General features: G+C 42.0%; 1 protein-coding gene across 1 annotated transcript; it reads left to right on the top strand.

Annotated features, from left to right (window-relative positions):
• Positions 1–19,654: 19,654 nt before the first annotated feature.
• LOC127129962 (uncharacterized) lies at positions 19,655–21,349 on the top strand. Its single transcript, XM_051059058.1, has 2 exons — positions 19,655–20,766; positions 20,932–21,349. The coding sequence occupies exons 1-2, from the start codon at positions 19,655–19,657 to the stop codon at positions 21,347–21,349; spliced, it is 1,530 nt and encodes a 509-aa protein (XP_050915015.1).
• The last annotated feature ends 312 nt before the right edge of the window (positions 21,350–21,661 follow it).

The following is a 21,661-nucleotide window of genomic DNA, read 5'->3' as shown; positions in this document are numbered from 1 at the left end:
AGCCAATTTTTAAATTGCTGAGGAAAGATCAGGCTATCAGGTGGAATGAAGATTGTCAAAGGGCTTTCGAGAAGATAAAAGAGTATTTGCAGAATCCTCCTATCCTTATGCCTCCAGTCCCAGGGAGACCTCTGATTATGTACTTGACAGTACTTGACAATTCTATGGGTTGTGTTCTCGGTCAACACGACGAGACAGGTAGGAAAGAACATGCCATCTACTACTTGAGTAAGAAGTTCACAGATTGCGAGTCGAGATACTCAATGCTTGAGAAGACATGTTGTGCACTTGCATGGGCTGCTAAGCGATTGAGACAATACATGCAGTCTCACACAACCCTACTGATCTCCAAGATGGATCCAGTCAAATACATATTCGAGAAGCCAGCTCTCACCGGAAGGGTGGCTCGTTGGCAAATGGTACTGACAGAGTACGATATCCAGTATACATCCCAGAAAGCCATCAAAGGGAGTATTCTGTCAGACTATCTTGCTCAGCAGCCGATTGATGATTATGAGCCGATGAAGTTTGATTTTCCAGATGAAGACATCATGTTCCTCAAGATGAAAGACTGTGAAGAGCCAGTTGTTGAGGAGGGACCTGATCCAAACGAAAAGTGGACTTTGTTGTTTGATGGGGTTGTCAATGCTAGAGGAAGTGGAATTGGCGTTGTCATTACTACTCCGAAAGGTGCCCACATGCCTTTCACCGCTCGTTTGACTTTTGAGTGCACAAATAATGGAGCTGAGTACGAGGCCTGTATCTTGGGTATTGAGCAAGCCATTGATCTGAGAATCAAGACTCTGGACATCTTCGGAGATTCAGCTCTGGTGATCAATCAAGTAAATGGTGATTGGAATACTCTCCAACCCACTCTGGTCCCCTACAGAGATTACACGAGAAGACTGTTGACTATCTTCACAACAGTAAAATTGTATCATATACCTCGTGATGAGAACCAGATGGCAGACGCACTTGCCACTCTATCCTCCATGATCAAGGTAATTCGTTAGAACCATGCTCCCAGGATCGATGTGATGCGCCTTGACAGGGCCGCGTACGTGTTTGCTGCTGAACTGGTAGTCGATGACAAGCCCTGGTATCACGATATCAAGTGCTTTCTGAAGAATCAAGAGTACCCTGCAGGGGCATCCAACAATGACAGAAAGACTTTGAGAAGATTGGCAGGCAGTTTCTTCTTGAACAAAGACGATGTGCTGTATAAGAGGAACTTCGACATGGTTTTGCTCAGATGCGTGGACAAACACGAGGCGGACATGTTAATGCAGGAAGTTCATGAAGGTTCCTTCGGTACTCTTGCCGGCGAACATGCAATGGCTAAGAAATTGTTGAGAGTGGGTTATTATTGGATGACCATGGAATCAAATTGCTTCAAATATGCTCGGAAGTGTCATAAATGCCTGATTTATGCTGATAAGGTGCATGTGCAGCCAAATCCTCTGAATGTGATGACTTCGCCGTGGCCGTTTGCTACGTGGGGAATTGACATGATTGGAAAGATTGAGCCGACCACTTCCAATGGGCATCGTTTCATCCTTGTTGCCATCGACTATTTCACCAAGTGGGTCAAAGCAGCGTCCTTTGCGAATGTCACCAGACATGTGGTTGCCCGTTTCATCAAGAAAGAAATCATTTGTCGCTATGGGATTCCCGAAAGAATCATTACTGATAATGGTTCTAATCTCAACAACAAAATGATGAAGGAGTTGTGTCAGAACTTCAACATTCAGCATCACAATTCTTCCCCTTACCGCCCTAAGATGAATGACGCTGTTGAGGCGGCAAATAAGAACATAAAGAAGATTGTGCAGAAGATGGTCGTCACGTACAGAGATTGGCATGAGATGCTACCCTTCGCCTTGCATGGGTACCGTACTTCAGTACGTACGTCGATTGGGGCAACCCCTTACTCCCTGGTGTATGGTATGGAAGCAGTCCTACCTGTTGAAGTGGAGATTCCTTCTCTAAGAGTCCTGTTGGATGTCAAGTTAGACGAAGCCGAATGGATTCAGACAAGGTTCAATGAGTTGAGTCTTATCGAAGAGAAGCGAATGGCAGCCATTTGTCATGGGCAGTTGTATCAGAGTCGGATGAAGAGAGCCTTTGATCAGAAAGTGCGTCCTCGTTGTTTCCAAGTCGGAGATTTAGTGTTGAAAAGGATCCTTCCTCCTCAGACAGATCACAGGGGCAAGTGGACTCCTAACTATGATGGACCGTATATTGTCACCAAGGTTTTTGATGGTGGGGCCTTAATGCTTGCTGTAGCACCTCAAATTTGCACCTACCATTTTGTACATTAATTTTCATATTAGGTCATTAACATAACATAGTCCACTGCATAGCATTGCATTGTCCTTTGCCCAAGTGCAAGTCATCAGACAAGATTAGGTCAAGATGATCAGGAGAATCAGTCAAGCAAGCAAGCAAGTGCATTTCTCAAAGAATCAAAGCCCTAGGATTGATTTATCAAGTTCATATGACCTAGGGATCATTTTGGAGTGGTTTGGCCAAAGATTGGATGATCAAAGCTCAACAGTCAAGCTGAATTTCATCTGAAACCCTAGAAAGTCAACTGTGGTCAACTGTGGTCAATTGTGCCTGAATTCATGGATTTGAAGGTGGGAGATGGTTTGAAAGGCTTCATTCATGTCCATACAAGTCTCATTTGACATTTCAAAGATCAAGATTGGAGAATTTGAGGTCAGATGAAAAGTTTCCAAAAATAGTAAGTGACCTGTAATTTCAAACTGCCAAAAATGGAAAGTTCTTCTCCTCAAATTTACATCATCATACAAGCTTAAAATGGAATTTTGTCCAACATGAAAGTTGAAGATCTTGTTCTCAACTTTCCAAAAAGTCCAAGAACATCCATTTCTCATTTGTGGTTGGTAAGTTATGATCAAATCATTTTCAAGAAAAGTTGAACTTCAAGGAGGCATAACTCTTGAACCATTTGGCCAAATTGAGTGGGGTTTCTTGCTACAAGTCACATTTGACATGTTCTATCCAAATCCTTCATCACATTTCATCAAAAGTCATCACATCAAAATGGCATTTTCCAAGTGACTTGAATTTAAAAGAGGAGAGTGAAAAAAGTGACTTTCAAAATATGCATTTGCCACACTTTTAAGCTTCACATTTGGTCTTAAATCAACATTTGGGATGTGCTTGAGCTGAATTTCGTGCACTGTAGCAAGGTTATCATGTGCATAGGGTGTTTTGGCCAATTTGTACATAAAAATGCATTTTCACTAATCCTTTTGATTTTGGCTAAGCTTGATTAAGGAATTGATTAAACAACACACATAAATACTTAATCATAACAGAAAATCACATGAGCATTCATTCATCTCAGATCTAGAATCCAAAATCCAAAATTCTCTCAATTTTTTATTTCACTTTTTCTGCAAATTTTCCAAAGAAACTTGTGTTGATCTTCAAGGATCCGTCATCTCCAAGCATGGTTGAAGCTTTTGCAAGCAAAAATTCACCACTGTAGAGCCTATTCAAGAACTGTTACATTGAGCTTCTTCCATGGCAAGTGTTGATTGGAGCTGCTTCAAGAACAATTGAGCCACGATCTTCACTTCATTCATCTTCTGCATCATTAAGGAACAGTTGTTTTCACTTCTAAGGCCTTGAAACTCACGATTTCAGATCTGCAATTCTTCAAAGGTTGGAATTCGAAACTTTCAATTCATGAAATTAGGCTATGCTTTTGATAGATCTTTCCATGCTGAACATGTTGCACTTTGAATCGTTGATTTTCGTTGAGAATTGTGAAAGTTATGTCGATTTTAAGTTTGAGATGTGAGATTTCTTTTGTTCGATCCGTGCTTGATAGTATGAATTAGGATGAATCATGTTTGGATTGTTAATGTGCATGATAAGACGAAAACAACGGTATATCATTTGTCCATTTCTGTGAAACATTGTTCATGTGCTGGAAAAATATTGAAGAACATGATGAACACGTTCAAAAACCATTGCCAGATCGCGTTTGATCTTCATTTCCATATTTTTGCATGTTTTCCGTGTTTTTTTGCCATGTTGCCAATCATATCACGCCACGCACTTAAGTGAAACGCAGCGTTTCACTTAAGTGGCTCCTTATTTACGCTTTTGCCATTTTCTCCAAATAATTCAATTAATTCATTTTCATTTTAAATTTTAATTTCATTTTCATCCTCAATCTTCAAAAAATCATAACTCCTTCAATACTTGTCCAAATAATGTGGGATTTTTTTTGAAATGTTCCTCATGATCTCTAGTTTTTTATGGTGATTTTTCCAGAATTTATGCACGTGTGGATTTCTGTTTTGCCTAGGGTTTGTTCATGTGTATCCAATTTGTACCTTCCATGCCATTTTGCTTGTGAAATAATGATGATTAATTGGATGAGGCTGAAATTTTTTATTCTTATTCTAGACACCTTTAGGAGAATTTTGATATGTGGTTTGTGATTTTTGAGTTTCTGGATTGTGAGATATGATTTTTTGAATAGAGGTGTGACAATTTGTGTCGCACCATTTCATGTCCAAATTCTTGATTTTTATTACCATGCCATATGAACTCAAAATGACTTGAATTTTTGCATGTTGAATCTTCTGGATGTTAAGTTTGAGTGGGAATTTTTGTGGATTTCTTTTGAAAGCATTTCCTATTTGTTTGAGATTTTATCCCCTGTTTGACCAATGGTTGACTTTTTGTGAGACATGATTTTATATGATTTGGGAAATTCTTGTTGTTTATTGGATGGACTTGAAATTTGGCATGAGTATTATAGACATCTCGATGTTTGCCATGGCTTTGGTTTCACTCATTTATCATGTTTGGTTGCTGTTTTATGATTGCTTGAAGTTGATGCATGTTTTGATGCCTTGTATGAGCTTGTTTGAACTTGTGTTGACTTAATGAATTTAAATGACTTGCTTACCTTAGTCCAAATGACTTGAAATTTGGTATGTAAGTCATGTTATGAATGCTGTTTGATCATGAATTTTTTGGTGATTTATTGAAATGTTTGTGAATTGATTTGAGTTGAGCCATTCTGTTTGGTCCTTTGAGGTTCTAAATTGCATGTTTTGTACTCTTTGGTTCATGAAATGATATTGATGACTGATATGAATGTGAAACCACTTGGATTGGATTCTTAATTGTTTGATCTTGATTTTGGATAAGTTTCATGTTCTGTTTTGGTTTTTTGCTATCATTTTGACCCTAGTCTTATACTAGTGGTTTGTGCTCTCACATTTGAGCTTTGTTTCAGGTTTAAAGCACAATTTGCTTATGCTTGATGATGTGCACTAAATTGGAGTTGGCTTGTTGCTTGTTTATGACTAACTTTGAGTTTGTTTTGTAGGCATTGAGACTTATGCTTATGCCTTGTGGCTTGCACCTTTGTGCATTGTTTGTCTGTTTATGTACAGTTAACTGTTGACCATTGTCTGTTTGCTTATTGTCTGAGCTGAATACTGATTATATTGGATTGATTTCAGGTACCTTAGTTGCTATAGTTCCCTTGAGAACTTGCTTTTGCTTTGCTTAAGAGCTTGAGCATTGAGGTATAATGATCTCTTCTCCATGTAGTCTGGAAGACCTGGCCTGTTACTTGGCCATGCACCTGTCTGAAGTCCTCCTTAAGAGGCAATGCTTGTGCTTGTTTATATTTGTCCCCAAGCAGGAAAAGACCTTTGATAAGGCAATTGGCAGACACAAGAGATGTGCAATCCATCTCCTGCTATTCTGTTGAGTCGTCCCTTTTGCTCACACAACTGGTGTTGATGCATTGTGGACATTAACCCAAGATCCTTGTACAGTTGTACAGTTGAGTCAGTGTCATAAGTGTAGAAGGGTTCCCACTTTCTGAACCCACACTTCATTGTCTGAACCTCTCCCAGGCCAGGGATAAGAGTTGTGAAGTCTCATCTTCACTCACCTTTCATCAGCTTCACCTTGACTCTCAATGTCAAGGTTAAGAGCTAACATCACCCTGATACAGTTGTGTTGCTCTTGCAACCTAACCCTTTGTTTGAGCCCCACTTGGTGTGTATATAGTGTGTGCTATTTGTGATTGTTTGCTTTGCTTTACCTGTGCTGAATAGGATAGCTTGCTCCCTGTGCAAGTTAGGTAGCAACCTTAACTTAGGGATGATTTTGCATGATAACATCCAGGTTCGAGTCGTAGTCTCCCTAGTTGTGTCTCCCTCTGTTATCTGGTTAAGCTAGTCCTTTGTCCCTGCGTAGGGGAACTACGTCGCCCTGATCCTCATACCAAATGAGGTACGTAGGCAGGAGATTGAGCTGATCTCTCCGGGCAACCTTTTGTCTTTTTTGTGTTGTCTCATTTGTGTGTGTTAGGAGATGGATGTAAGCCCAGCGATTGGCATTCCGTATCCTCTTGTTGTGTGCTTGGAAGCTGATGTAAGTCCAGCGATTGGCATTCGGGTTCCAGTGTGGGTGTGTTTGGTTCGGAAGCTGATATAAGTCCAGCGATTGGCATTCAGGTTCCATGTTTGCCCGTGTTTGTGTTGTTTTGTCTTGCGTGCGTGAGCCGAGCTACGGATGCTCTAATTCTTCTTTGTCCAAGAAGATACGTATGCATAGGATGCGACATCCTAGCGAGCATGTTTTCCCCTGGTCCGAACTACTTTGACTCTGATGTCTATGCTTGATAGACTAAGTAGGCCCAGGATGCGATATCCTGCCGAGTCAGTCTTGTTTGTTTTCTTGTGTCTCTTTCAGCCAGTGTTTGTTTGTTTATGAGCAGTATTTTAGCAACCATATTCCTTCCTTTTGTGCGTGGATCCCTTCGAGTACGACGTATGCGTAGGGGTGCTAATACCTTCCCTTCGCATAACCGACTCCCGATCCCATTCTCTTTGGTCGCGAGACCATGTTCTTTCCAGGTTTACTCTGAGCGTTTCCTTTCCCTCTTTTGGGATAAATAACGCACGGTGGCGGCTCTGTTGTTCTTGTTTCCCGCCGGTTTTTCGCGTAATGCGACACTTGCAACTATGGATGGTGAAAACTTCACTTCCCCTGTGAACTCAGACGCAGTTAAAAAATACTTCGCATAAAATAGACCCGCTGGACAATAAAAAGAATAGTCCAGGCAAAAATGGGCATCCCGACGAACCAAGAAAATGAAAAGGTCCGGGCAAAAATTAGGGATTAAAAATGAAAAGATTGTACACCCGGTAAGTTGAAAACCTGAAAAGGCAACTTAGGCAAAAATGGGTATCCCGGTGGATTGAAAACCCGAAAAAGGCGATCCAGGCAAAAGTTAGGGATTAAGCGAATGATTGCGTTCTGAATTAGTTCTGAATCTCATCTCATGTCGATGACGGGAAATTTTCGAAAGGTAGGAAATAGTCCAATCACCTTTTCAGAAGGCTGATCATCTGGAGGATCTTGAAGACGGGCAAGTCATAGCAGAATTGGAACCCAATAGAAATCCATTTCACATTGCCATTAGATTAATTTCTGTTTTTATTTTTTATGCGATTACCTCTTTCCAGGGATTGCTTCTTGATGTAAATGCCTATTCAGAGGCCATTCAATCAATAAAATCATGTTATTCAATATATCTCTGTTTTCATTTTCATTTTACTGTTTTGTTTGCAAAAATGACGTCCGAATTTTTGATAAACATTGCATCATGACACATAAGGGCTTTACAGGTACATGCTTAATAAACATTTAAAATTGCTGTAAATTTTAAGTGCTTTGGATCGTCTATTCAGAACAGATACCCTCGGGGCATTTCCTTAAAATCCCCTGCAGATGATCGTGAATATCTTCCCCAGTGAAGTCGCCAACAGACGAATCTGGTGTCTTATCCCTGCAGAGCTGATCAGAGTGTTGGATTCTTCAATCCCCAGTAGGTTCCCACCACTGTACTTCCCCAAGCGTTTGTTTCAGGACATACACTCCCCAGTAGAGTTGACAGTGCCAGACTATATATCCCCAGCGGAGTTGACAGTGCCAGACTGTATCTTCCCAGCAGAAGTGGCTGCTCCTTAGAGTTCGAGGCCAGATCGATAATCCCAATGCCAGATCCATGGTTTCTTTCCTTGAAGCAGAACCTCGGTACCGTATCAGTGTTTGCTTCCCCTGCTGAGTCATCTCTCGCAGATCGTGGTTGCCAGAACCACTATCGCTTTCCCCAACAGTAGGTTTTCAGTGTCGTTCTCTCCCCAGTCTGAATCTCGGCATTTCGTCATTGCTAGAACACCGTGTGGCGGGTCATTTCCCCACATAATTCTTTGCTTTGTGCATCTCCAGCAGCCTTGCCAGGGTCCAGAAGATGGTGATCATTTCCCCAGCAGATCCCCTTGCCTCAGCTTGGCATTCTACCCAGCATTTCGCATCCCTGCATGTTGAATCATATTGCATTGCATCCTCTCAAATCGCGTAGCATTTCCATTTTCATGGAGCATTACGCCATTGAAAAATTCAAACATACGCATGTAAGCATAAAAGATTCTCGGTATCCCAAGTGATAAGCCAGAAGTTGTTTCCAAGACTCAGACTGAAGATTGTTCATGACTTACCTTTGTTATCCCCAACAAGTGTCATTGGCCCATGCGCCGCCTCTATTATCTTTCCCTATTTCTGCCGATGCTGACAGGCATGAAGTTTTTCCGGTATTCAGACCGAAGTGGCATTCAGGCCAATTTTCCGGTATTCAGACCGAAGTGGCATTCAGGCCAATTTCCGATATTCAGATCGAAGTGGCGTTCAGGCCAGTTTCCGGTATTCAGACCGAAGTGGCGTTCAGGTCAGTTTCCGATGTTCAGATCGAAGAAGTTTCCGACGTTCAGGTCAACGCAACTTGTGGCATTCAGGCCAGCCTCTCGGTGTTCAGACCGATATTAATAATCTCATATCTCCCGATGTTTAGATCGAAGTGATTTCCAGTATTCAGACTGATGAGCGACATTCAGGCCATGGTTATTTCTGTGTTGCCATTTATTTTGGTATCCAAGTTAACATCCTTTTTCGGTATTCAGACTGACTCTCACCGTACCAGACGGATTCTTCTTTCAAGACCACCTCTTTGCCGATTCTGACAGGCATTGTTACTTCACTTCACTTCAGTGCAAATTTTTGGGCTTTTATTGTATTCAATCCCTTGATACCTCGAAAGCACGAAAGCCGCTGCTATCTTCTTTCCAGGTCTCCAGTTGATTGAATAGGGGCAGCTGTAATACCCCAAAATTTACCCTTCATTTTTCCTGGAAGCATACGCTTTACACCTCATGCATGCATTCATTTTTAGGTCATTTAACATTAGATACATTGCATTTCATCATGTCAATCAGAATTAGATCCAAGAAGCTTTATTTATAAAAAAAAAGCGAAAATAAATAAATAAATAAATAAATAAAAGAAAAAATCTCAGACTTGGACCTCTCTCAAAAGCCCACTAAGCTACCAATATTAGGCTATAAATACTAGAGTTTCAGTGAAACAAATATGGATTATATTCCTATTACCCTGAGGAAAAAGATAGTGAGAGAAGAGCTAACAGAGTTCAGAGCAGCCTCCAAACCCTGAAGGGAACTCAACTGCACAGAATCACCTCTGCCTCACATAAACCCTAAAGATTGTTTTGTAAACCTCACGGGTGCAACTCAATTTCAATCAAGCTCTCCAATTAGGTTTGCCCTATATCCATCGTCTTTATGCCTTTAATTTGAATGCTCTAAATGTATGAGGTATTATGGGTGAATTTGATACCCTGTTGATGCATGTCTTTTTTTGTGAATTTTAATGGCATGATTCATGTGGTTACATTTTGATTTGGGGGCAACCCTTGATTACCCTATTTTTTTTGTCTCTAACCTGTTTGTTGAGTTTTTGTGAGGGCTCACATGACTTTTGCAGGGATAACTTGCGTGGTTTTCCACTTTATTTGTGGGATACCCCCTGGAGGTTTCATTCCGATTACCTGTACTGACTCACTTTCTTTTATGGTGTTTAGCTTGGAAGGATCCCTGGGTTTCCCATTCCTCTAAATGCTGTTACTTCGGATCTTTATCCGCGTGGTACTTTTACATTTTTCCCGTATTTTACTGCTTTCCTAGCTGGAAGACCTCGATAGGAGGCAATGTTTTTGTGTTTTTTTTACAGGTTCCTTCGTCAAGGACTGCCTTTTTGCATGAGTTCACCAAACCCTAACCCTTCATTGATTTTTCTTCTCCTAAACACACGTTTACTCCTTCTACTACAGGTGAGTAAGTCTCCAAAGGTCGAGCATCCGGTAGATTGCGTAGTAACGTCGTTCGTCCAAAACCCACTCCATAACCCCGTAGTTAGCCGAACTATGACTTGCTCTGATTCTCATTCCAGATGAGATACGTAGGCATAAGACGCGATGTCTTAGCGAGCACACACCCCCCCAACCCATAGGTCAGCCGAGCTACGAAGACTCTGATTCTCATATTCGGATGAGATATGTATGCAGTGGATGCGACATCCGCGCGAGTCATTTTCATTTAACCCCTTTTTTTTAGTAAACAGCACAAGTTAAACTCACACCCTTTAGACAAGAACTACAAAAGTGGATCCCGTAGAGTACTACGGATGCGTAGGGGTGCTAATACCTTCCCTTCGCATAACCGACTCCCGAACCCAAGATTTGGTTGCGAGACCCCGTCTTGTCCTTTCCTTTTTCAGGTTTACTTCGAGTGTTTCCTTTCCCTCCTTCGGAATGAATAATGCACGGTGGCGACTCTTCTGTCATTTTCTTTCGCCGGTTGTTTTTTCGCGCACTGTATTTTTCAGGTTGCGACAGAATGCAAAGGGCGGTGGTACCATTGTGTGCTGTTTGCCTCTGTTGTACAAGTGGTTTATTTCGCACTTGCCTCAGACGCTCGCCTTCAAAGAGAACAAAGGATGTCTACGGTGGTCCACGAGACTTATGTCTCTCACTAATGATGATATCTTTTGGTACAACCGGGTATATGATGGTGTGCAAATTATCGACTCTTATGGTGAATTCTCCAATGTACCTCTTCTTGGTACATGCAGTGGAATTAACTACAACCCTATTTTGGCACGTCGTCAGCTTGGGTTCCCCCTAAAGGATAAACCCAATAACATTCTGTTAGAGGGTGTGTTCTTTCAGGAGGGTAAAGATCCCCAAGGCTTGAAGGGCAGGATGGTCCACGCTTGGCGCAAGATCCATAAGAAAGGAAGGAAGGAGCCAGGACCGAAGAACTGTATCGCTTTGGAACCCTATACCTCTTGGGTTAGGAGGAGAGCTTCCGAGTACCTCATGCCTTATGAGTATCCAAGACCCACACCTTTGGTTGTGACTGGGCCTTCAACCCTCCCTAGCGAAGGAGTAGAGGAGTTGAGAGACGAAGACCGTTTGCATGCTTGGATCCGTGAACGAGAGGAGTTTCTTCAGCAGATCAGAGAGAAGGATGCTTTGATAGTGTTCCTTGAGCACTAGGTTATTAATGATCCTGATGACGCATTGACTTCTAAACTTCCTCAGTCTTCCAAGTTTTGGAAGAGGAAGTATGATCGACTCGCCAAAGAGAAGGTAGATATGGAGGCAGCCTATGAGAGGGAGGTGAAGACGGCTTCTTGCAGCTTATCTTCCGGTCTCGAGGGCTTTTGACGATTGCTTCTAGGAATCCATAGGATGTTCATTTTCCTTCTCTCTTGTATTTTATTTGGTTATCAAGACTGTACTTCTTTGGCGTAAAAATATTTCCAAATATTAATTGACGTGATATTTCCGTATGTGATAAGCATTTAATATTTCCAAAATTTGCAAATAAGACTCTAAAGTTCCTCTGAAATAAAAATTAAATCATAAGCATTGCATGCATCATGTTTATCTATTCCTAGGGGTTTATATCTTCTTCTTGATTCTAGTCGGGGTTTTCTTACACTATTTATCTAATGTGAGACTGGAATCAAGGGGTAGAATATCCTTTGAAATTGATAAACATGTCATTGCATTTTCATATTCATTAGCATGTCTTGCATAACAGGTACAGCCGCAGTGTTCTCATTTTGTCTGGTATTCCACTATTAGGATAGCTGACTCAGGAATTCACCGATACGGTACCCGAAGGAATCGACAAAGAGCAATGGAAGGTTTACAAGCAGAGCTCGCTGAGATGAGGATTTGCATGAATCAGTTCATGGAAGTGGTCCAAGGAGTGGCTCAGGGACAACAGGAGATTAGATTGTTGGTACAGAGGAATCCCCCTACCACTCAACTGGAGGTTGTGGCTGATCCTTCAACTTGAGAGGCTAATGGACCCAATGGACCGGGGCCTATCCCAATCCCAATGGCAACCTTGGTCAACAACCCATCCATGATGATCAGGAGGATCAATTCCCCCTTCTTCAGGAGGACTTTGGCATGGGCCATGGTATGGACCCTATGTTTCGGAGACTGGAAGAGAGGTTGAAAGTTGTGGAAGGGCAGAATGCTCTTGGTGTGGATGTTGCTGACTTGGGGCTGGTCCCAGGCGTGAGAGTTCCGCCAAAATTCAAAGTCCCCGTGTTTGATAAATACAATGGCAACTCTTGCCCGAAGACTCACGTGCAAGCTTACTTCCGCAAGATGATCGCGTATTCTGATGATGAGAAGCTGCTCATGTACTTCTTCCAGGACAGCCTAGTTGGGGCATCCTTGGAGTGGTATATGAGGCTGGACAAAGCCCATATTCACTGTTGGAGAGACTTGGCTGAGGCCTTTGTGAAGCAATATCAGTATAATGCGGGCATGGCACCTGACAGGACTCAGCTCCAGAATCTGTCTCTCAAGAGCAACGAGTGCTTCAAAGAGTATGCTCAATGCTGGAGAGAGTTGGCTTCCCGTGTTCAGCCTCCAATGTTGGAAAAAGAGATGGCCAACATGTTTATGAACACACTGCCTGGATCTTATTTGGAGCGTCTGGTGGGTTGCAACACCTCAAATTTTGCTGATGTGGTCTCTATCGGTGAGAGGGTGGAGAACTACTTGAAGACGTGTAAGATCCAAAATGGGGTTGGATCATCTTCGGGGTCAAAGAAACCGTTCTTAGGAGGAAAAAAGAGGAGAGAAGGGGATGCAAATGTTGTGTCTTCTTATCAGAATAGGGGTAACCGAAGGAGCAATTTTCAGAATTACCATCAGCAACCCTATGTTGCAGCTGTGACCATTCTGGCTGCAGCACCAGTGCAACAACAACAACCTCAACGTCAACAAAATCAATACCAACAACAACAGGGTAACATACCTGCTTACCAACAGAGACAGAGGATGATGGATAGGCGTTTCGACAATCTTCCGATGTCGTATGCCCAGTTGCTTCCCAACCTTTAACAATTGCAACTTGTGCAGTTACGCACTTTGGCTCCTGCCGTTGGCAGGCTTCCAGTGGGTTATGACGCCAATGCTAGGTGTAATTTCCACTCTGGGGCACCTGGCCACACTATTGAGAACTGCAAAGCTTTTAAGCACGTAGTTCAGGACTTTATTGACTCAAAGGCCATTAACTTTGCGCCGGCTCCTAATGTTTTCAACAATCCTATGTCGCAACATGATAGAGCAAATGTTAACATGGTGGAAGGAGAAGTCAAATCAGTCAAGGAGGTGTTGAAGTTGAAGACTCCGCTGTTAGAAATCAAAGAATACTTGCTAAAGGCAGATGTTTTCCCCGGTTGTGGAAGCGATTGTTTGGGTTGTGTTGCATAGAGTGGGGGTTGTGTGAAGCTGCAGCAGGGTATCCAGGCCTTGCTTGACGATGGTATCCTCCAAGATGAAGACTTATCTGCCCAAAGGTCTGTTGAAGGGGTTGTTGAGAATGCAGATGTTGATCCTCTCTTTCCTGAAGATGCTGAAGAATTTACAAATGTTGTTCCTGCTGATTTTGTAATTCCCAATGATGTAATTAACTTTTCTGATGTTGTTGCTGATATTCCAAACATGGTGTTTGATTCTGATGTACTTGCTGAACTTGATTCCGATGTTTCGGATGTTTGTACTTCAATAAATAAGATTTCTAAGTATGACTGTGACGTTGCCACTATCACAATTTTCTACCCGACCGCTCAGATCAGTGCGCCAGTAGTGCAACTGGTACCACCAGTGCGACCACATCAATCCACTATGACCATCACGACCCCTGGTCCTTTACCTTTCACCAGCGAAAGGGTCATTCCTTGGCATTACGGGGGGAGTGTGTACATGCATGATCATGGAGTGGAGCAGCCACTGAAAGTAGAAGAGGTGCAGGATCAGAAGTATAAACCTGGAATTGAGATAAAAGATCCCACAGTGGACAATGTTGGTGGAATCGGGCGATTCACCAGAAGTGGTAGACTGTTCTCACCACCGGTTACCCAACCTGATAGTGCTAACGCCACGGCGAAGGCCAAAGGCAAGCAAGTTGTGAATGAGGGTACCTCTGCACCACAGGCTGGCTCTGAGCCTGCTTTTGTGAAGGATGTGGATGAACTTTTGAGAATTATAAAGAAAAGCGATGACAAGGTAGTCGATCAGTTGATTCAGACGCCATCCAAGATATCTATTCTCTCACTCCTGCTGTGTTCGGAGGCACATAGGGAGGCACTCCTGAAGGTCCTTAATGCTGCATATGTGCCTCAGGAGATCTCAGTGAACCAACTAGAAGGGATCGTTGCAAATGTTCATACAAGTAACGGGTTGGGTTTTACTGATTCTGACTTGACGCCAGCTGTACGCGATCATAACAAGGCTTTGCACATCTCGATGGAGTGTAAAGACACTATGCTATCCCATGTTCTAATGGATACATGTTCCTCTCTCAATGTGCTACCCAAGAGATCCCTGTCAAGGTTAGATGTAGAAGGTTTGATCTTGAAGCCTTCCGATCTTGTGGTAAGAGCCTTCGATGGTTCTAAGAGGTCGGTGTTCGGAGAGGTAGAATTGTCAAGTATGTAGAGGTAGAAGGTGAGATTCATGAGACCCTGTGTCAGGCCTTTGAGGAAGTTCAAGTCAAGGATGAAGCTCCAGTGGAAGAGGTTGAAGCAGGTGCCTCTTTGTCGTCCTTCAAGCAGGCACAAGCCTTGGTAAATTCAGGTGTTGCTCCCGGTTGGAGACGTCTGGTGGATTTACCTATAAAGGAAGACAAGTTTGGGATTGGGTATCAGCCGACATTGACTTCTACAACTTCAACGCCTCAGACTCGTCAGGGGCCGATTACTTTCTCCAGTGCTGGCATCATTCAGTACGGCCAGGTCTCTGCAATCAACAAAGAAGATGGGGATAGTGATTGCGACATTGTTAATTGGGTGCGTCCAAGGGTCCCAGGTGAAGTTCTCCGCAACTGGTCTTCTGAAGAGATTATCCAAGTCACTCTTCTTAAAGAGTAATTTTCTTTATTAATTCATGCATATCCAAGTCTTACGCTCCGCCCAGGGCGTGATGACTCATTGTAGGGCTCATCTATGTGGATACCTGCATTTTTTATCATAAATAAAGGACGTATTTTTGCATTCAAATATTTTGTTCACTGTCTTTCTATTTTTGCAGTTTTCAAAAATCAAAAATATAAAAAAAATGTACATTTGGAAATGTTATGTTTAGTTTCCACTTCTTGTTCACACTCATAAGCACATACCATCTTTCATGCAGATGCACGTCATCGGATCCTATTGATAACAGTTCTGCTATGGCTCGCTTCGACTTTGAAAATCCAATCTTTCAAGCTGAAGAAGAGGGTGATGAAGACTGTGAACTCCCTGAAGAACTTGCCAGGTTATTAAAACAGGAGGAAAGGGTCATTCAACTGCATCAAGAGTCTGTTGAAGTGATTAATCTCGGCACCGAGGACGCCAAGAGAGAAATCAAGATAGGGGCTGCTTTGGAAGATAATGTGAAGAAGGGGCTGATTGAATTGTTGCAAGAGTATGTTGACATCTTCGCTTGGTCTTATCAGGACATGCCAGGGCTTGACACAGAGATTATGGTACACCGTTTGCCTCTTAAAGAGGATTGACCTCCGGTCAAGCAGAAGCTCAGAAGAACAAGACCAGAGATGGCTGTCAAGATAAAGGAAGAAGTGCAAAAACAGTTGGACGCAGGGTTTCTAGCGGTTACAAATTATCCACCATGGGTTGCAAATATCGTTCCAGTACCTAAAAAGGATGGAAAGGTACGGATGTGTGTTGACTACCAGGATCTGAACAGAGCTAGTCCTAAAGATGATTTCCCATTACCTCACATCAACGTTTTGGTGGATAACACAACTCAGTTCTCGGTATTCTCCTTCATGGATGGCTTTTCTGGCTATAATCAAATCAAGATGGCACCAAAAGACATAGAGAAGACAACTTTCATAACCCCATGGGGGACCTTCTGCTACAAGGTGGTGCCGTTTGGTCTGAAAAATGTTGGGGCAAGATATCAACGAGCTATGGTAACTCTTTTCCATGATATGATTCATCATGAAATTGAGGTTTACGTTGATGATATGATTGCCAAATCTCAGACGGAAGAAGAACATTTGGTGAATTTGCAGAAACTGTTTGAACGCTTGAGGAAATTCAAGCCGAGGCTTAATCCGAACAAGTGTACTTTCGGGGTGAGATCTGGAAAACTGCTGGGTTTTATTGTAATGAAAAAGGGATTGAGGTGGATCCGGCCAAAGTGAAAGCGATACAAGAAATGCCTGGGCCAAGAACAGAAAAACAAGTCCGTGGTTTCTTAGGAAGGTTGAACTACATTGCAAGGTTCATCTCTCACCTAACAGCCACGTGTGAGCCAATATTCAAATTGTTAAGAAAAGATTAGGCTATTAGGTGGAATGATGATTGCCAAAGGGCTTTCGAAAAAATAAAAGAGTATTTGCAGAATCCTCCTATCCTTATGCCTTCAGTCCCGGGGAGACCGCTGATTATGTATTTGACATTACTCGATAATTCCATGGGTTGTGTTCTCGATCAACACGAAGAGACAGGTGGGAAAGAGCATGCCATCTACTACCTGAGTAAAAAATTCACAAATTGCGAGTCGAGATACTCAATGCTTGAAACGACATGTTATGCACTTGCATGTGATGCTAAGCGATTGAGACAATACATGTTGACTCACACGACCTTACTGATCTCCAAAATGGCTCCAGTCAAGTATATATTTGAGAAGGCAGCTCTCACCGGAAGGGTAGCTCGTTGGCAAATGGTATTGACATAGTACGACATCTAATATACATCCCAAAAAGCCATCAAAGGGAGTATTCTGTCAGACTATCTTGCTCAGCAGCCGATTGATGATTATGAGCCGATGAAGTTTGATTTTCCGGATGAAGACATCATGTTCCTCAAGATGAAAGACTGTGAAGATCCAGTTGTTGAGGAGGGACCTGATCCAGATGAAAAGTGGACTTTAATGTTTGATGGGGCCGTCAATGCCAAAGGAAGTGGAATTGGTACTGTCATTGCCACTCCGAAAGGTGCCCACATGCCTTTCACCGCTCGCCTGACTTTTGAGTGCACCAATAATGAAGCTGAGTATGAAGCCTGTATCTTGGGTATCGAGCAAGCCATTGATTTGAGAATCAAGACTCTAGACATCTTCGGAGAGTCGGCTCTAGTGATCAATCAAGTGAATGGTGATTGGAATACTCTCCAGCCTAATCCGGTCCCATACAGAGATTACACGAGAAGACTGTTGACTTTCTTCACAACAGTAAAGCTATATTATATACCTCGTGACGAGAACCAGATGGCAGATGCTCTTGCTACTCTATCCTCCATGATCAAGTAGATTCGGTCGAACCATGTTCCCATGATTGATGTTATGCGCCTTGATAGGGCCGCGTATGTGTTTGCTGCTGAAGTGGTAGTTGATGACAAGCCCTAGTGTCACGACATCAAGTGCTTTCTGAAGAATCAAGAGTACCCTGCAGGGGCATCTAACAATGATAGAAAGACTTTGAGAAGATTGGCAGGAAGTTTCTTCTTGAATAAAGACGATGTGTTATATAAGAGGAACTTCGACATGGTTTTGCTCAGATGCGTGGATAGACACGAAGCGGACATCTTAATGCAGGAAGTTTGATAAGTGCATATTTATGCACAATTCTCCTACTTTTTACTTAGACATTTCTTTATTTTATTTTGTTTATTTTTATATTTTATTATGTTTTCATATTTTATTTTATTTTTAGTTTTATTTAATTTTCGCACTTATTTTTCAGCTTTAGCAGTCTGCGCGGAAACGATCATAACTGGAGTTCCGGGAATCCGTTTGAGGCGTTCTAAAAATCGCAGGAAAGCTAAGAGAGAGAGCTACAAATTTCGTGTTGGAGTCGAAGTCAGATTCGAAGCTCAAAATTCTAGAATTTCGTTTCAAGTTACAGCATTAGAATTTTATTTTAGTGTTGGGTCATGTTGTGGGCCTGGGTTATATTTTCGACCCAGTTGGGTTTTGAACCGGATCCACTTTTTATCTTTTTAAGGAGAACGTGTGTACTGTTCACGGGGGGACTATTGACGCAAAAAAATATTGTTGAAGCTTGAAAACTCATGGAGAACTAATCCTCTTTGGACGAATTCACTGTACTCAGGTTTCAAACTTTGAGATTGTTATGATATTTACAATTTAATTTCTATTCCTTTCAATTATATCATGTGATTGTTGTTTGCTTAATTCAATTATCATATAGTGTATTTGATTTAATTTGAGTGATCTGTGTTCCTAATTTTAATCATAGATTAACTCTGCTTAACTGTTAATTTGCTCTATCATTTACCGTATGCTTAATCCGGCAATAGGAACATGTTCTCATAAAATCTTCCACGCTTGTTGACTGATTTTTTCATCAAATAAGATAGAAGTCCCGCTTGGGAAATTGTATTTTCATCGGTCGATGATTAGTAAGAACCGAGGCAGTGGATCCGTTACTTTAATCCCTTATTTCACAACAACTTATTTCAGTAATCAATTATTTTAAGTGCTTTTTTTTTCTTTACCGGAACCCTAAACCAAACCCCCCCTTATTTTATTACTGTTATTGATTTTTCCACAAGAATCCTTGAGAGACGATATTTTGAGTCATTGTCGCTATATTACATATTTACAAAAACCACTCGTTTTTGATCCGCGAGCGACCGCAGATCAAATTGGTGCCGTTGTCGGGGATTCTTGTCGTTATTAATCAAATTTAGAGTCATAGTGTTAGTTTCCTCGCGGTTTCGTCCAATTCGCATTTTAGAGTCCAAAACGTAAAAAAATTCTGTTTTTTTTGAAAATTTCTGTTTTTTTTGAAAATTTCGTCCGAATCAAAATCTGTTCCGGGCATTTGAAGCAGAAAATTCTATTTTTTATGATTTATTTACTGTTTTCATTTAGTCGTAAAAAATCAAAAAAAAATCTCAAAATTCTATTTTTAAGCCATTAGATCAATTTCGGTGTCGTTTTATTTTTCTGAAGTTTTTTTGATCGATTTCCTTCTTTGTGCTTGTTTTTTAAATTTTAGGGACATTGTTGGCATTTTGATCATTGTTGCTGCATTGTTGTGCATTAGTCCTGGCAACTAGGTCATCTTGTTCTGAACTTGTTGCTTTTGATCCTGAAGTAGAGAGAACTTTGCACACACGACGTAGAGCAGTCCAGGTTTCCACTAGCTCACTTGAAATGGCTGATAATAGAACATTAAGGCAGTTAGCTGCACCTGATGTGAATTACAACGGTTTGTGTGTTGAGTATGCTGCTGATGTTGTTCCTTTTGAGTTAAAATCAGGTTTAATCCATTTGTTGCCCAAGTTTAGTGGTCTTGCAGGTGAAGATCCTCACAAACATCTGAAAGAATTTCAAGTGGTGTGTTCTACGCCACTGAAGCCTGAAGGGATCACTGAAGATCATATCAAACTTCAAGCTTTTCCTTTTTCATTGCAGGGTGCAGCAAAGGATTGGATATATTCCCTCGAGCCAAATTCAATTGCAAACTGGAATGCTCTGAAAAAAGTGTTCCTTGAGAGATACTTTCCTGCCTCCAGAGCTGCCTCGATAAGAAAAGAGATATGTGGTATTAGACAGGGTAATGAGTCTTTGACCGAATATTGGGAGAGGTTTAAACAGTTGGTATCCAGCTGCCCTCAGCACCAGATCACCGAGCAGCTACTCATCCAGTACTTTTATGAGGGGTTGTTACCGATGGATAGGAACATTCTTGATGCTGCTAGTGGTGGAGCACTTGTCGATAAAACTCCGGCTGCTGCCAAGGCTCTAATTGAGAATATGTCACTAAATTCCCAACAGTTCACAACAAGAAATAATTCTGTCCAAATAAAGGGTGTGAACAAAATTCACGTATCCTCTCATGTTTCTCACTCCGACAAAGCCTTCGAAAATAAAATGAATGAGTTGAAGGATTTAGTGCAGCAGATGATAGTCGTAGGTAAGGCTCAAGCAACCCAACAACTTCAAACACCACCAAGGTTATGTGGCATTTGTACCTCTTCTGATCATCCTACTGATACATGTCCTATTTTGCAAGATGATAAGCCTACTGAATTACCTCCAGCTTATGCTGCAGCCCCTTACAACCAAAGTAACAACCAGAATCGGTACAACATTCCCGACCTGTCCACTAATAAGTACCACCCGAGTTGGAGGAACCATCCAAACCTCCGATATGGAAACTCACAAACGAGCCAACAACCTAACCCACCTCAAGCGGCTGCCCATACACCTTCCGGACCTTCTTTAGAGGAACTTGTTAAAGAAATGGCCGTCAACAACCTTCAGTTCCAACAAAGGACCGATGCTAGCATCCAGAACTTGAACACGCAGATGGGACAACTTGCTACTCAAATGAATAACATGCAAGCCCAAGGGTCGAACCAACTTCCAGCCCAAACAGTTATCAATCCAAATAGTCCTAATGCTAATATGAGTGCAATTTCTTTGAGATCCGGAAAAGTTACAGAACCAGCCCCTGAAAAAAATAAAAAAATCATTGAGGTAACTTCTGAACTTCCTACTTCTGAACTGTCTGCTGAACCTCCTTCTCCTTCTTCTGTTGTGGTCGAAACTGGAAAAATTAAAGAAAAAGAGCACGTACCACCAGTCCCCTTCCCACATAGAGTTCTGAAAAATAAGAGAATTGAGGAGGGAGACAAAGAAAGAGAGATATTAGATGTTTTCCGAAAAGTTGCGGTAAACATCCCGTTACTTGATGTGATTAAGCAGGTTCCTAAGTATGCTAAGTTTCTGAAGGATTTGTGCACCAACAAGAGGAGGATGAAGGGAAGTGAGAGAGTCAATTTGGGAAGGAATATTTCTTCCTTTATTCAGTGTCCCATCCATGAAAAACAACCGGTGGGCTAAAACAAAACAAACAGAGCCGCCACCGTGTGTTATTTATCCCAAAGAGGGAAAGGAAACGCTCGAAGTAAACCTGGAAAAGACATGGTCTCGCGACCAAAGAGAGATGGGATCGGGAATCGGTTATGCGAAGGGAAGGTATTAGCACCCCTACGCATCCGTCGTACTCGACGGGATCCACGCTCAAAAAGATAGAAGGAAGGTTGCTAAAACTGCTCACAAACAAACATCACACACACACAACACAGGTGGGAGAAGAGGGGAAATGGCTCGCTAGGATATCGCATCCTATGCCTACGTATCTCATCTGGAATT

The sequence above is a fragment of the Lathyrus oleraceus genome, chromosome 3 (assembly GCF_024323335.1).
Source record: "Lathyrus oleraceus cultivar Zhongwan6 chromosome 3, CAAS_Psat_ZW6_1.0, whole genome shotgun sequence".
NCBI lineage: Eukaryota > Viridiplantae > Streptophyta > Magnoliopsida > Fabales > Fabaceae > Lathyrus > Lathyrus oleraceus.
Note: the sequence above shows the minus strand (reverse complement) of the source record. Positions and strands in the feature narration are given on the sequence as shown.